At 42.2% G+C, this 16,346-nt stretch overlaps 1 protein-coding gene across 4 annotated transcripts in view; it reads left to right on the forward strand.

Moving 5' to 3' along the window:
• EIPR1 (EARP complex and GARP complex interacting protein 1) overlaps positions 1 to 16,346 on the forward strand; it is a 192,254-nt gene that overhangs the window by 23,207 nt on the left and 152,701 nt on the right. For all 4 annotated transcript variants that reach the window (XM_090032739.1, XM_090032769.1, XM_090032759.1 and 1 more), the window contains exon 2: positions 3,622 to 3,705. In XM_090032739.1, coding sequence (XP_089888865.1) covers positions 3,622 to 3,705 — 84 coding nt within the window. The remainder of the gene's footprint in view (positions 1 to 3,621; positions 3,706 to 16,346) is intronic.

Raw genomic sequence — 16,346 nt, forward strand, 5'->3', positions numbered from 1 at the left:
ACCCACCTACTTTCCATAAAGTCATTGAGTGCGTTGATGAAGTATACCACATTCTGTGACAAAGATGTGTATTCTGTCACAGAATGTGATATATCCCGGCCCTCGGTCGTCCTTCTTTCCGAGGCTCTGTCTTCTTTGCATCTTCCACTGATTCCGGCAGCAGTACACCCACAGCTTCTTTGGACTCTGAAAGTCCAAAAACTAACTTTAACTATTAATCTTAAGAATTGAGCATTCCCAGATGCTGGTGAGCCTCCAGTAACAATTCAGAATGTGATAAATCCAGATGCATGTTCTATTTGTTATGAATGAGGGTAACCTTTAGAAAGTGATATGCTTCTGCTTCCAAAAAAGGTAAGACTCCCTTGAGAGATTATTTGTAAGAAGCCACTTTTATCTGTAACACCTTTATTACATCAAAGAGCCAAGAAGTCTTTTGTTCTGCTCCAGTTATAGAAACAGAGGCTCCACTTGCTTGAAGGAGATGCCTAACTATTGGTTTATTTCTAGTGATTCATTGAAAATCACTTAGGGCAACATGAAATGAAAAGGAGTCCTTGCCATAGCTCTGGGAAAATCTACAATGTAAACTTGAGTTCAGTACGACATTTTTTTTTTTAATTGGTTACCGTCCTATTTTCTGGCATATAGTCTCTGAATGTTGGAGATTAGCTACATTTGGTACAAACAAACATTTGCCACACTTGGTCTAGGTTTAGGAGGCTTGCTTTGAGCCTAGATCGGGAGTGGCAGGTAGTCATCTGCTGCTGCTGGGAGCAGTGTGGGCAGCCCAAAGTAAGTAACTTGGGGTGTGGGGCTGGCAGGTCTGCAGATATGTGGAGAACTTAGCTAGTTTGTAGGGGTTGGGGTGGTAAAAACAGCTCAGTTAGGGTCAGGGGATATACCTGAACATGAACAGGCATTTGCCAGGTGAGCCCCTTCCTACACCAGGTTAACCCTTTCTCTACTTGAGTTAGTTCATGTCCTTAGGTGAACTAACCTGAATCAGGCATGCCATTTTTTGGGTCAAATTAAACTCTTCGTATGCCTATGTGAGATGGGCATTTAGATCAAGTTAAACCTGGTTAGCTTAATTTAATTGTAATGCCTGTACGTACCCATTGACTTCATCTATGCCTAGTGCAGGTAGTTAAATTACATTGTGTAGATTTGTCTATGCTGATCTTTATTGATACACCACTGTGTTGGTTTTTAACAAAAACTGCCAGATGAATCACATTATTGATTTTTATTATCTGTATAAATGTTCATGGTGATGCTAGTTTTTGATTAACTCATTTCACTTATTGTCTAAGTGAAAAATTGTGTTGGATGTAAATCATTGTTCCATCTAGTGTCTGAAATGTTCATTCATTCAGTGAAGTTCAGAATTGCTTCAGAAACACAGATTGCACCCTCTAGATAAAGACTTTATTCAGTGACTATTTAAGTTGATCTTTTCAAATGCTATTCAAAATACTCATTGTTTTTGTTTTTATCTATTTTATTTTAATAGGCTTAAAACATGTCTCCAAAATTTTCAGCATCTTTTTATAATTGATTAGAATAAGACTGTTACAAAACAAAATAGCACCTAGTTATCTCAGGATTTGAAAAATAGCCCAAGAAAAGAATACAATCATTCTCTTTCACTGCTTCAAGTTACTAGAAAATGAGCCTTAAAAATATAAGCCTTGTAGCATGCTGATATAATCCACAGATCTGGGCTGTTTCAGATCAGGTGCAATGCAAATTCTGCAGTTTTAATATATTATCACAGTATTAAGCAACATTATTGTGGCTTGTTGACATGAGGAAAATAGTGCAGAATATCTGGTCCTCACTACATCCATTACACTCACAAATCCTTACAAATCTGGGATTTGATTCACTCGGAGCAAGAGTGAAAAGGTGAGGCATGCTTCTCAGTTGCTCTTCAAGGTGTGGTAGGGCATAGGGATGTGAAATGTTAACCAGCAAGTCTGTTTATACTGGTAATGCATTACAATTAACATGTAGCATGGGATGTGGTCTAGTGGGGTAGGAAATTGGCACGGTATCTCAGGAAGGTAGCCAGGTAGGCACTGCGGCTGGTCCTGCTGCCTGTCACAGAATGCCACTCTGCTTCCTCTCCCCGCAGTGCACCAGTGATTTGGGAGGGAGGGAGGAAAAGGAGAGAGGGGACTAACAGACCTAATGGGTGCATTATCGGTTAACCGTTTAACTGATATCATTAGAGGAGTTTAAACAGGTAATTTTATTTAAACAATATTTACATCCCTAGTTAGGGCAGTGTTGTAGACATTCCTTACTCTCTCCTTCCCTGCCCCCTCCCCCCCCCCAACTTACACTTTCTCTGAATGAGGAGGTGGCACATACATAGATGGCTATTAGGGCTGTGTGAAGCTTCAGTAGCCGATCATGATTCAGAGGAGATTTTGGTCCAATTTGGCGGCTGAATCTCCAAATCTGAATCTAATTGGGAGACCAGTTAAAAGGTCGAAATTGAATCAGAAGCCTCCAAATTGATTTGGAAAAGATTTATCGCTGCTTCGGAAACTTGGCCATAGACTAAACAGACAGCAGTCCTCACCACACTGGACACAGCTGCCTCCAGCTGGTAAGTCTGTTGTGGTGGGCAGAGCAGGAGGGAAGGGGCATGGGACGGGCAGATCAGTGCCCCCACAGTGAGGTAGTGATTGAGGCTTGGGCTGGGACAAGCTGCCCATCTGGGGCAGGGGGGCGTGGGATGCAGGTGCCATAACGCTGGGAGTGGGGGCTATGACTTGCTGCCATTTGCCCAGCCGTGGGGAGAGGGCATGATATGGCTCACTCTGGGTGGAAGGGGGTAAGCAGTACCAGGGCTCCCAGTGCTGCTGTGCCCGCATCCCGCCCCCCCATTCCTCCCCTGCCCTGGCTGGGCAAGCGGCAGCAGGGCATAGCCCACCACTTGCCCAGCCAGGGCAGGGGGGCACAGGATGTGGGTACTGCCACCGCTTGACCCGCCCTGCTGGGCAAGTGATAGCAGGGCACAGCCCCTGCTCCCAATGCTGCCATGCGCATGTCCTGTGCCCCCCTGCCCCGACTGGGCAGCTTGCCCCAGCCCCAGCCCGAATCCCTTCCCTCTGCCCTCCACCCACTACAACAGACTTACCAGCTGGAGGCAGCTGTGTCCAGCATGGTGAGGATTGCTGCCTGTTTAGTCTATGACCGAATCTCCGAAGCAGTGTCAAATTTTCAGATCTGATTTGGCCAAATCAAATTGGGACAGGGATTCAAATCTCTGAATTGAATCACTGTCCCTCCGAATCAGCCAAATCCAAAGCGAATTCTTGCTGCTTCACGCAGGCCTAATGGCTATCTAGTGCAGAAATTGTAAAAGCATGCTTTACATTTAATATGGTCCCTTATGACACACAACTGGTATAGCAACAGAATTACACACTTCACAAACACGAGAAACAATCCACATGTTAAAAGGCATGCATAAATAGTCAAAACAGACAGATTAAGGACAGGGAAGTATTTAATGTGTGAATTGGTGCATCTTGTAAGTTCAAGAAATATTGGGCATGTCCTGTACATTATAGCACTATAATAATGGCTTTTTATTTTCTTTAGGCACGTGCTTTGACACCTCAGACAGCAGAAACAGATGCAATACGATTTTTGGTTGGGACGCAGTCTCTGAAATATGATAACCAGGTAATATTGTTGTCTAAGTGGAGTGCATAATGTAGGAGAAATATTTTTTCTTTAATTTTTTAACAATATATTGATCTATTTTCTTGACAAGTTTGAATATTTAAATTATACTTTACTTCATAAAAAATATATATACCATGCTGTACAAAATACAGTTTTGTAATATAGTTTTGTATTTCTTTTTTCACATACTTTCCCAAGACTGAATAGAAGTTTGCAATTTTGTTAAATAAGGTTTTCGATAAAATCAAATTTGTGATGTAACAAGTATACTTGACAGTTCTTTTACCATGTTGTTCCATTTACTTCAGAAGAAACCCAATTAAAATATTTATTTTTTTCTTTTAAATTATATGCAACTAGACCATGGTTGGGTTCAGTGGAACTCCTTGCATGGATAAAGCTGTGCACACGTGTAATGCTTGCAGGATTTGAGCCTCCAGGCTGCTTCCAGACATGAACCCCACCCTTCCTACCCCATCCCCAGTGCTTTATTTTCAGCTCAGTGTGCCCCCATGCTGAGCACAGCACATGCCCAGAAGAGGCATCGTGTCAGCTTGACCTGGCTTGCCTAATGTCTTTATAGATTGTGTGCTTTGGTGGGGCTTTTCAGCACTTTTATCTAACAGCTGAATCAGCTAAAAGCGGCAAAAACCTCCGCCAAAGTGCGCAGTCTATACAGACGCTGGGCAGGTCAGGTCAAACTGACACGTCTCCTCTTTCAGGAAAGCTCTGTTTTTGGTATGGTGGGTTTTTTTTGGTGGGGCAGAGGGAGTGTTGTTGTTTTGGGTTTACTTTTCCACATCTGTCAGTGGCCTTCAGTTTTAATTATTGGTTATGGTCTTCATCTCTATTCCTGTAAATGTGAACTCTGATTTTTGGTCTCCGAACCAGGGAAGTTTTGCAGATATTCAGTTTCTTCCAGGCTTTTTGTTGTGTAACTTAAGATGTACCACAGGCAGCAATATATTGCATTTCTAGAGTAGTATTCGGCTTTCAGAAGACTAAAATTAGGCTCATGTCTTAAAACTGATGGGTGCATTTCAGTTTTGAACTGTCTTGTAAATTCATAAAATTAGTGGAGCCACTAACTCTCCAGACAGTTTTAGTAATACCCTGAGGACACAACCAAATTTTGGAACTTTGCATCTAGGAGGTCTTAACTATCTCATTTGTGATGAAGGTTTGACTTGGTTGCTCTGTGAGAATAAAGTAAATCTCAATATAGACTGTTTTGTGCCTCGTCTAAGAAAGAGGAAGGATTACAGGTGCATAGAACTCACTGAGGATGAAGTTGAGGGGAGCCCAGTGAAGCTTGGATCATGCATACTATATTGTGAGCAGTATCTTGTTCTGGTGATTCACACAGTTGGAATTTGTTTTGTGGACATGTAAGACAATTATTACATTTTCCACACTTTCCACCCTATATACAGTGTCCACAGTTGCACAGTATGAAGATGAGCCATTACCCTGGTTGGCTTACAGTATCAAACTGACACAGAACTGAAATAAACCTAAAAGTATCTTGGGGTTGTGAGAAGGAAGAAACAGAACAGAAAATGAAGGGAATGGAGCACTGTGAAGAAAACATTTTCAAAATTCAGATAACATTTTTCTTCAATATAATGTATAATCCAAGACAGCAGTTAGTGCTTGGACTGAAGTTAGCAGTGGAAGCAAATGTGAATTGAACTGGGTAACATGTAAGGAGCTGGGTACCATGGGTTTTTTGTTTTTGTTTTAATAGTTGCAAGAAGAAGTATCTGACAAAAAATCAGTTTAATATTTTTATACAAAAATATTAATATCTTTAAACAAAACTATATATTTACACTCCAATTTCAGTTGCTCTTTCACCATTTCACACAAGTTGTGTTATGATAAGCAGGTGATTTTATCCTGGCTAAAAATCATCTTCATTTTTTTTAATTTCACAATTTTTTTAAAACTGGAAATGTAGTGACTTAGCTGGTTGTCAGGAAGCATCTTTAGTTATCAACTATTATCCAATGAGTCTTTAAATCCTTAAAATTCACTAAAAGGAAAATATTGACATGACTCAGGCAAGGTAATTACTTGGAAATAAGTTCCCCATTCTAGAAAAACAAGCTGCACATGCATTTTGCCTGTTTCCAACCCACTTTTCTTTTTCCACAAATAGCATTAATTACAGAGGTACAGGGCACTTCTAGGGTATTAACAAATGTTTGGGGGTTAATGGCCTTTGGCTGTGCCTCAGGCCCTCAAATCTTACCTAATCATTAAGCCACAAGAAATTCCATAGTTCTAAATCATTATTACTTAATTCAGCTCCCTGTTTTCTGGATCTGCTTAGGAATTCTTTTGAGTTACTTGACCTGTCTTTTAGAGCTGGTTCACATCTTTGGTTCTCTGACCTCCATACACTTGTGAGATTTCTCATACAGCACCAATGTGTACAGAATCTTTTGTTTTCCTTACAGCTGTATAAAGGTAAGCTGGAGGAAGAAAAAAGGTAATTTCAGCACTCTTAATATATAGGCTATACAAAGAGTTTTCCTGGTTTACTAAGAACTGTTGCTGTAAAAAGTAACAAAATAGCATTATAGCAGTAGATGTTCAAGTATTTACAGAAGATTCAGTGAAAAAAAATCAGTTATTGTTCATCCACTTTGTGTTTTTAAAATATAATACTTGTTTGGTCAGCATTTAAAATGTCAACAGTTCTCAGGTGTTTAGGTTTAGGGGACTGTATCTAATATTGTATCTGGTATATCTAAGCATTTCAGTTTCATAATTTCTCAATTTGTTATAATGGATGGTGCTTCTGTTAAACTCATGTGCCTCACTAGGCTGGTTTTGAAACTGTTTTATGAATTTATATGAACAGTCTTTGATTCAAAAACACGTTGAGAGTGAGTTAAAGAGATATACACAGAATTCAGTTTGTTATGATGGTTGTTGTGGCGGAATGCCGGGCTAGCGGTTCCGGCACCGCTTAGGGGAGCCGCAGGCTTTGCGGAGCTGTGCGAGCGCGCGGCTTGTGGGGCGGGATTAGAGGTAGCTTTATAGCCGCTCTTGAGGTTCACTGAGTTGGCACAAGTAGACGACTTGGAGTAAGTTGTTAATGTTTCTTAATTTATAAGGTGTCCGTTGGTTCATGAGGTTCCAGAGCCAGCCCTTGCTCTTCAACAGTGGAACTAGTCCAAAGCTAGGTGCGGCTGCCAGCTCCGTAGTCCCAGAACTGGTCAACGGCTCATTTAGATGGGATGTTAGTAATAGAAGTTATTACAGAGTAGATAAAGGATAAAACAAAAAGATTTTATTCACTCACCTGGCCTCACCCTCTTATGAATAAGGGGGAGGCCGGTTGGAACGAAGCTGCAGTAAATACAAGTATAGCGAGCGTAGATATGCTGTCTAAGCTACAATGAGAGGCAGTCGAGGAGTGGAGTCTCCGATGTTTCTTCAGTTACAGTATGCTGGATACAAAGGGGGTCTGTTGGTTCACGGGGTTCCAGAGCCAGCCCTTGCTCTCCAACAGTGGAGCTAGTCCAAAGCTAGGTGCGACTGCCGGCTCTTTAAGTCCCAGAACTGGTCAACAGCTCATGAGTGGGATATACAGTACAAAACTGTAGCACGGTGAATCGTTGTCAGTTGTCGGATTTTCGAGGCCTTTGTCTTCGCTGGGGTACGCCCAGATGGAGAGGCTGAGAACCGGTTTATAGGGTGATCGGGCCTATAGAGTTTTCCGGTCGTCGTCTCTGCTGTTTTCTGTTTCTTTGCCTCTTTATAGATGTTGGTTGGACTGCCTCTGTGACACTAACTATGATATAAGCTGAGCATACAGGGATAGGATAGTTTCTTTTACATAGTAATTGCTAGGCAGACTTTCTACATAAGTTTCATTTCTGCAAAAATAACACTTCTAGATAAGAAATGAAATCTACAAAATGCGCATGTGTAGCTTAATGCCAACAGAAAAATACAAAGCGCTCATTTAGCTTACTAGTTAAGACTTCAAGGTTACATAAATGTGAGAGTGCCGTGCGGCAGTTATACAGAAGAAAAAAAAAATAAAACAGTTACAGCTGTTAATATATTTCCTGTTATGCAAGTTTTAACTTTTTATCATGGTATCCTGCGGATGAATGGAAACATGGAGGAAGAGGATCATTATGAAGAATCATTTGTAGAAAAGGGAGATGGAGAAGGATGGTGGTGGGGGCAATAGGTGGTAGGCAGAATGAGATGGGTAGAATAAAAACTGGGAAGAAGTGGGAGAGAAGTTGGACGAAAAATCAGTTAGGGTAGTGGAGTATTTGGAAAATAAGTCTGATCTAGATGTGGTTAAGGAAATAGGAAAGTCTTTTTCGCCTGGCTTTTGATAGAGGAGAACTCAACTCTTGGCTGCTGGTTCCTTTTGTATCCCTTTAGGATAGCTGACAGCAGTGCTGTTGTGGTCTTTTGCATTTAGATGACTAGGGAGCATTAAAAAAAACAACACCCTGCCGAATCAAGACAAACATTGTTTTTTGTAGTAACTATGAGGGTTGGGAAAAGAGTTTTCACTGCATGCTTCACGAATTACATGTTATTCCCTTCCCATTGTACTGGAATTGTGCTGCATGAGTTTGGTTTTTGTAGGCTCAGCTATCAGAAGCTGCTTACAGATGTTCAGTTTATATTGGAAGACTTGCCGTTCTCCTGGTAGAAAACAAACGTGTGCAAGTGTTCACACTCTTTCTCCTGGAGCAAAAATGGCTGTTTGGGGAGAAAAATGCCATGATGCCCAGGCTTAAATTGCTTCCAGAGTGTTTTTCGCGTGAACATCTACACATTTTCCCCAAGCATAACTGCTCCTGGGGACCTCACCCTCCTGCTCAGCTGAGCTGTGGGGACAGCAATTTAAAAGTTGGAGGAGACTGGAGCTGGGCTTGGGGGAAAGCCTCCCAAGCCTGGATCTCAGCCCCTCCAGCTTCCCTTTGTTCCCCTTGCCACTCAGCTGAGCAGCAGGGTAGTGATTTAAAATCCAGAGGGGATGAGTGCTTGGCCTGTGGAGGCTTTCCCCAGACTTGGCTCCTGGCTCCACAGGCTTCCCCTTGCTGCAGAGCAGTGTGAGGCAGGCTGCAGAGACTCAGCAGCTAGGCTTGGCAGTGAAATGTTCCTGCTTCACCCTGAACTGCTCTGGGTCAGCCCAGAGTAGTGCGGGGTGAGGCAGGCTGCTGTGCCCCCCCTGTGGCAGGGCCTAAAGAGCCTTGTGGTGGTTAAGTGCCCTGCCTGCCTCTCTGGGTCAGCCCGTGCAAGGAGCCAGGCTATTGTGCTGGGGAAAACCAGCAGGCCTACCCTGGGACAGTGACCCATTCCCCTTCCAGTCAGTTGGTTGGTGGGCTGGAGGTGCATTCTCCCAGGGTATTCTCGTTATGTCTGTGGCAGCTGCTGCTTTTCAGGAAGATAAGAGGTCAGGCCATCAAGTAGTGGGTTTCCCTAAATGCAGGGATGGCCCTTGCATGTCCCCTGGCTGGAAAGCTTGCCTAGGAAACTCCAGCCACAAGACTGGAAGAACATCTATATAGTCCAGCTCTTGGGCTGTTTTTCTACTGGCAGAAATTGTCTACACAGAAGTGAAGTGGTTTAATTTTAACGTGCAATGTTAGTGTGTGGCCACTTCTATGTTTGTTTAGCCTGCACATCTTTATGTATACAAGTTGAAGCCATATTAATACAATTGTTCCACAAAACGTTTTTTTGAGTAATCAAGTCCTTACCTACCTTCCTCTTCTTAATGTAGTCCCTTTTTTATTGCAGTATTAATCTTAATATCAAAATGTAATCATGTGCTGGTATGAACTAACTGAATTCTAACTTTAGTATGCTTGTCCACTTGACACATTCATCAGGAACATTTTTGGTTGGTTTATTTTAGAGTTGATATTTGTGCAAGACAATGAGACTTGTATCTTTTTTTTTTTTAACCTTTCTTATATTAGAGTGCATCTGGATATTAATGCATTTTATATTTTCACAAGTACAGAAGAATTACAAAAAGTCCATCAGTCATAGAGGTATGTGCTGAATGCTCAAAGTAGCCAGCCTAGGAGGAATATTTGCCCTGACAAATCCTAACTATGGGATAAAACATTTTTTCCCATTTTAAATCTTTTCCACACCATGTGATAAACTTATTCATGTTTTGCTTTGATGGGCTCATGCACTTATGATTGTATGTCATAGTTAGAAAGAGAGAATGTGTTTTTTTCCCAACTTTAAAAGGGTATAAAATACTGAACTGGCACATGTGAAATTTCGTGTTAATAAAGGTCCTGTCCTGGACCTTTCAAGGGCTGACTCTTTGCTCCATCAGAATTACCCAGTAGCCACGATGTCAGCTAAAGCAGAAACATCACAGTGGAGCAGAAACTGGTTATTGTGACTTTGAGGGGCTTTAGATAAGGACAAAGGGTACTTTTTTGGTTTATTTGCTGAACGACCCTCTTAACCTGGTTAGTGGGGGTATATAATACACACTATTGAAGTAAATGGAATTTTGATTTGTAGTTCACCTTTAGGGACTCAGTTGCACTGCCAAGGAGACTGCTTAATAGCTTCAATAGAAGGTTTTACATTTTCTGAGAAGTCTGGGAGCAGGAAGAAAATGCAAAGAGGTGGGTCTGATGTATACTGCAATATTAGCATAAAATTATAGTTTGAATCTTTTTCTATTAAAGACACTAGATCACATACTAAATGTCCTGTTCTACATATTTCTAATACTTGAAGCAATAAAGTTGAAGACTTCTCAGTGTTTCAATGATGCAAGGCAGAAGAGCAGTTTTCAGGGATTTTCTATAGAAGCAAGAGGAATTCCTCTTCTGTCCTTACTTATTGGCTTGTTGGAAGTGTTTTAGGTCGATTATAAGAGGAAAGAATTGTTTAATTGAGTATGGTTCCAACGCACATTACTATTTTATCTTTATTTTCATACCCCAAATTAATAAATTGTCCATATTTACCCAAATTCATAATGACTTTGAATTTACAACAATTCCCCTCTAATAGATTCCATACATGGGCAATTATAAATTTGTTATAATTTTCCATTTATAGATTCTAATTTGTGGAAGGCTGTCTTAAATTTGCCCTTCCCACACTGCTGTGCCAGGGAAAGTGGGGGGGGGGGGCAAGAGGCCAAACACCTGTCTCTTCTTCCCCTGCCTCTTGTCCCCTCAACCGTCTTCCCTTTACCTATTGCTGGAGCTCTGCTCTCCTGCTCTGCCCCATATCAGCCAGAAAGAAGTGGTAGCAGCTCCTAACTTGGCTAGGTTGAGTCTGGAGGGACCAGAGCTGGAGCAGAAGGTCAGGGAGGGTGCAGCTGGGAGGCTGGAGAAGACTTGGTTGAGGGGTGGGGGGCAAGGAGTGAAGGGGCAAACTACATGTCTCTTCCCCCCCACCCACACCCACACCCACACCCACACTGTCTCTCATGCTTTCCCTGGCCACCTCCCCCTGTCCCTGCCAAATGAGGCATTCTGGCCCAGGGCAGATAATAACTTGGTTCTGGCTTCAGCCCTGAGCCTAGGGCCAAAGTAAGAACAGAGCAGCTATCTGCCTCAGGATGTACTTGAATCCAAAACAAAATAAAGCTTTTCCCCCACATGCTGACTGGGGAAAAAAGGACCCTCATCTTGCATTCAAATAAATACAGTATTTTGTTTGTGAAGTTAAAATGCTAGATTTATCTGGTACAACTATTAGACCTTGTTGAAAGCTTCACAAAATGTTTTACAGAGAGTCTTTCAAAGGCTAAAAAGAGAAGAGAAGTTTGAAGTTGAGATTTAAAGATGAAATGAGGGAGAGCAGATGAGGCAGTATGAGTTGTAATGTGACTTGCTGTAGGACTAATGCAACAGGATATAGAGGAAACTAAGATAAGGTCTGGGTGTGCAGACAATTCCTAAATCAAAGTTAAGGTAGCATCAGACTGGAGAATTTTGAAAGGCAGTAGGGTCACTTGTTAAATTGGACAGGAAGATGGATAGGCAATTGGTTTAGGGGATGAATAATGTCTCTCTTCCTAGATGGATTGAGGGTTTGGGTCAACAAATTAAGACTGGAGAGAGGTGACTCACTGAGCTGCTGGAATCCATAGATGCTTAAAAAGCTGACTAGAAGAATAGCTCTGATATAGGAAACCAAAATTAAGTATGAGGATGTAATTCCTGATAGCAGTATTGGTGAGAGTGAGAAAAAGGTGCATACTAATTTGAGATGAACTAAACTAGAAAGTATGACCCTTACTTGGGTTGAGAGTTGTCAGACTGTGAAGTCAAGGGAATCCACTAGGGAAGGAAGGAAGATTTGCAGCTTCAGTTGCAGTCAAGTTTTACAAAGATTTTTAAACCCAAACAGAACACCAAAGTGGCAGTTTTCTTGTACCTGACCTCCTGAACATGTAAAAAAAAATGTCTGGAGTCCAATGTGGACTTTTGTGTATCTAAGGTTTTGGAATAACCCAGTTTAAAAAGACAGTGTAATTCCCTACTGTTACTTTTTGTTTTCTCCCCATGATGCAGGTCATCTGGCTTTTTAATTTTGCTGTGTGTGTGGTGGTTTTCCACATAGTAAGCAAGAAGATAAAGGTACATTTAGGAAATGAAATTGGGGACTTGGTAGAAGCTTACCACTACATCAGGGGAATATATCAAGGGGTTGGTGAACAACTGTTCATCAGGGAACCCTTGGGGACAATCAGGAGTAATGGCCACAAACTCCTGAAGGACTGCTTCAAGCTCAACTCTAGGAAAAACTTCTTCACAGTTAGGGTGCCCAGACTGTGGAATAAACTCCCTCCGGGGTGGTGCAATCACCTACCCTGATATCTTCAAGAGGAGACTAGACGGTCACCTTGCTGGGGTCACCTGACCCCAGATATCTTCCCTGCTTATTGCAGGGGGACTGGAACCAATTATCTTGGGAGGCCCCTTCCAGCCCCTTCCAATCTATGAATTGATGACATTGACTAGAAGTTTAAGTTTACTTTGAGGCAAAATCCATTTTTCCTATAATCATCAGCAACCCCTCATAGCTGAGGATAATCACTCCCATGGGTCAAGTAAAGGGGCTGTAAATGAGTCTGTTGATGGCTAAGAAGGCCGATCCTAGAGCTGCAGGCTCTGGTAGAAGCCAGAGGTGGTGGTTAAAAGGAGGGTTGGACCACAGATTTCTTGGTCTTGTTTCATTTCCTTCCATTTATGTCGTTTTTCTACTTCCATGGCAAGATGATTTTTTCTCAAAGTAACATGTACCTTCTCTCATAAAGCATCACCATGTAGCTCTGCCCCAGGCTAGTTTTTCCCAATATATGGTGTCAATGCCACGCTTCTTAATGTTTGCCTTAAGGGTGTCCTTGAAGCATTTCCTGTGGCCTGCATGTGTTCTTTGTCTGTGGCTGAGGTGGGAGTATAACAGTTGTTATGATAAACTTACATCAGGCATGTGCACATACACTGCCCTGTCCAGTGCAGCAGATGTTGAATAATCAATGCTTCCATACTGGTGGTAGCATTGGTGAGGACACTGGCATTTGTGTGATGATCTTTATGCCGTGGAACTTCCAGAGGTAGTGGTGGTGATGACATTCCAGGTTTTTCTGGTGGTCCTTGTGGGTCCCCCAAGCTTCAAAGCCATAGGGAAGAGTTGGGATTACCACAGCCTTTATATAAATGGAGCTTTGGAAAGCACCTTTGTTTTTCTGATGTTAAGGGTCAGTCCCAGGCACTGATATACTCGAGAGAAGCAGTTAAAGCCTGTTTGTAGGTCCTCCTCCGTATGCGAAATGGCAGCTCAGTCATCGGCATACTGGAAGTTCTGCAATCAAGAGTGAAGTAACCTTGGTTTGTAGTGGAGGCAGGAGACAATAAAAAGATTCCCATCCATGACTGCAAAAGAGATGGAAAAAAGAATTGGTATCATCATGCAACCCTACTTGACACCAGTTTGAATGGCAAAGGGCTCCATAGCAGAGCCACTGCATAGGATGGAGGCAGTCATCTAGTCATGAAAGAGTCTTAGAATGGTGATAAACTTCCCTGGGCAGCCAAACTTCAATCAGATCTTCCATAGAGCCTCCCAGTTAACAGAGCTGAAGGCTTTGGTCAAATCAATAAAGGCCATATGCAGTTCCTGGTGGTGTTCTCGGCATTTTCCCTGAATCTGCCAGACTGCAAAAATCATGCCCACCATACCTTTCCGTGGTTTGAAGCTGCATTGAGGCTTGGGAAGGATTTCCTTGGCAAGAGGGAGCAGTCAGTTCAGCAGAATTCAAGCAAGAATATTCCCAGTGATGGAGAGGAGAGCAATACCTCAATAATTTCCACAGTCAGACTTATCCCCTTTTTAAAAAATAGCATTCCTTTTTAATATTGGCATTCCTTAGGTCAGTGGGAATTTCCTCGGTGTTTCAGATTTTGAGAAACAATGTGTAGAGCTTGTTGGTCATAGTTTCCCCATCTACTTTGAAGACCCCAGCTGGCATGCCATCAGGGCCAGATGGCTTGTTGTTCTTCATCTGTTTTATTGTTGGTGGACTGGCAAGAGCTGTCCTTACTGGATGCTGTGGGATGGATTCAGTGGTTTCATTAGTTATCGTTGATTCTCAGTTCAGAAGTTTTTGATTGTTCTCCTTCCAGTGGTTTTTGATGGATTCTTCATCTTTGAGGAGTGTATTGCTGTCTTGAGATCTAAGCAGGGTGAGTCTACAAGGGGTTGGTCCATATAAACTCTTGGTTACATTGAAGAAGCTCTGCGTGTCATGATTGTCAACATATTGTTAGGATTTCTTTCTCCTTCTTTTCTCACCATTTGTTTTTGGTTTTTTCAAATCTTCCTCTGGGCTTCAGCTTTAAGTTGCCAAAAATTCTCTGCTTCTGAGTTAGTGTAGAAGTCAAAAAGCTTTACTCTTCTGTTTGAGAGGTGTCAATCTCAGCGTTGTTTTTGTCAAACCAGTCTTGATAGTGTTGGCTGATTTTAAAGCCAGTTGATTCTGTGAAAGCCTCATGGATGGTCTCTTTTAGAACTTGTGAATCTTTCCTGAACACAAGTGTTATCATTTTTAATCCTAAGATTGATGAGTTTCTTACTGAGATATGTTTGGAGAGCTTTGGTGGCTAGGGGTCTGAAGGCATTTCATGTTGTACTAATTTGGGTTGCTTTTGATGTTTCAGTGGAACCCTTATGGACATGATTGATTTAACTAAACAATGACTAGTTCAGCAGTCATCAGCTCCTTTCATGACATATAGGATAAAGATGGCTTTTAGATCACTTGCTCTTATGATGATGTAATCAAGGAGGTGCCATTGTATTGAGTGGGGGTGTTGCCATGTTGTTTTGTACCTGTCACATTGTCTGAAAATAGTTTTAGTAATGACAAAGTCATGCTTTGCACATTTAGTGGGAGGGTGCTGTTGGAATTGGTCATCAAGGTCAACATGAAACTGTTCTTTCTGTTCTTCCTTGGCATAGAATGTGGGGGCATATGCACTGGTGACAGAAGCTAACAAATTTTTGGTCAGCTGGAGGCAGAAAGTCATGAGGTGCTGACAGGGAATTTGGGCATTTGACTGACAATCTGGTTCTTAATGGCAAAACCAGGGCCATGTATTGGCCAATAGTTTGCAGGTTTCCCTTTCAAGAAGAATGTATATTATGCCCCCACCCACCTCAGTTGGTCTTCATCTGCACGTCTGGTCTTGGTGAGACCAGTGATATTAATTTTATATCACAGGAGTTCTTGGGTGACAAGAGCTGTTCTGTGTTCAGGTCTGTCACTGTTCAGATCACCTAGTATGGTTAATACATTCTAGGATGCAAAAGACATTTCTGTGTTTCAACTGAAATTAGTGATCCCCCTGAAAGCAGCTATCCAGTTAGGTAAGGTAAAAAGTATACTTGTCCACTTGACACATAGGGATGGCCTATGTTTGGGGCACCTTTTCTTGTCCCCTCCCCATGTGGGGTGAGGTGAGGAAAGGGAGTCCTAAAAAGGAATTCTCAGTCACAATTGCAGTTGCCATGTCACTATTCTGTCCCAGATCAAGGCTGAAGTAACCATTATGCAGTCACTGCCTGCATGTGGATCTATGACTAGGGACTACCAGTGATCACTTTGTCCCCATTGCCACACATCTGTCACTGCAGGACTTTGTAGAAGTTATTAGTATTAGTTATTGTAGTACTTGGTATTAGTCTTGGTTATTGTAGTAGATATTGTGCCACTGGGAGAAGCTTGTGCATAACTTGTTTTAATGTGAGGGGGCCGTTGCGCATTAACAGTCGAATGGATCTTGACGGAGGAGAAACCTATTTCCAGCGGCAAGGGGATCCAAGACAACTGGGGTTACTCCTCCACTGCAGTCTTTATCTGCCTTTACAGCTATTGAGAAGTATGGCTTCTGCATCTGCCTGCTCCACCCTTGAGATCTTTGTGTTGTGTTGGTCTGGTCTTATCTGATGCCTCACCTTTGACCTTACCACCCTGAATGACCCTACCAGGAATACAGGACTCCTGATGGTGTTGGTCTTGAGGTCATCGGTATATGCAAGCCTCTCTAACCCATCAAGGTGGCAGTCCATGGAGAAGACTGCCTATAGCTTGTTTC

The sequence above is a fragment of the Crocodylus siamensis genome, chromosome 1 (assembly GCF_052110815.1).
Source record: "Crocodylus siamensis isolate JL-2025a chromosome 1, ASM5211081v1, whole genome shotgun sequence".
Classification (NCBI taxonomy): domain Eukaryota; kingdom Metazoa; phylum Chordata; order Crocodylia; family Crocodylidae; genus Crocodylus; species Crocodylus siamensis.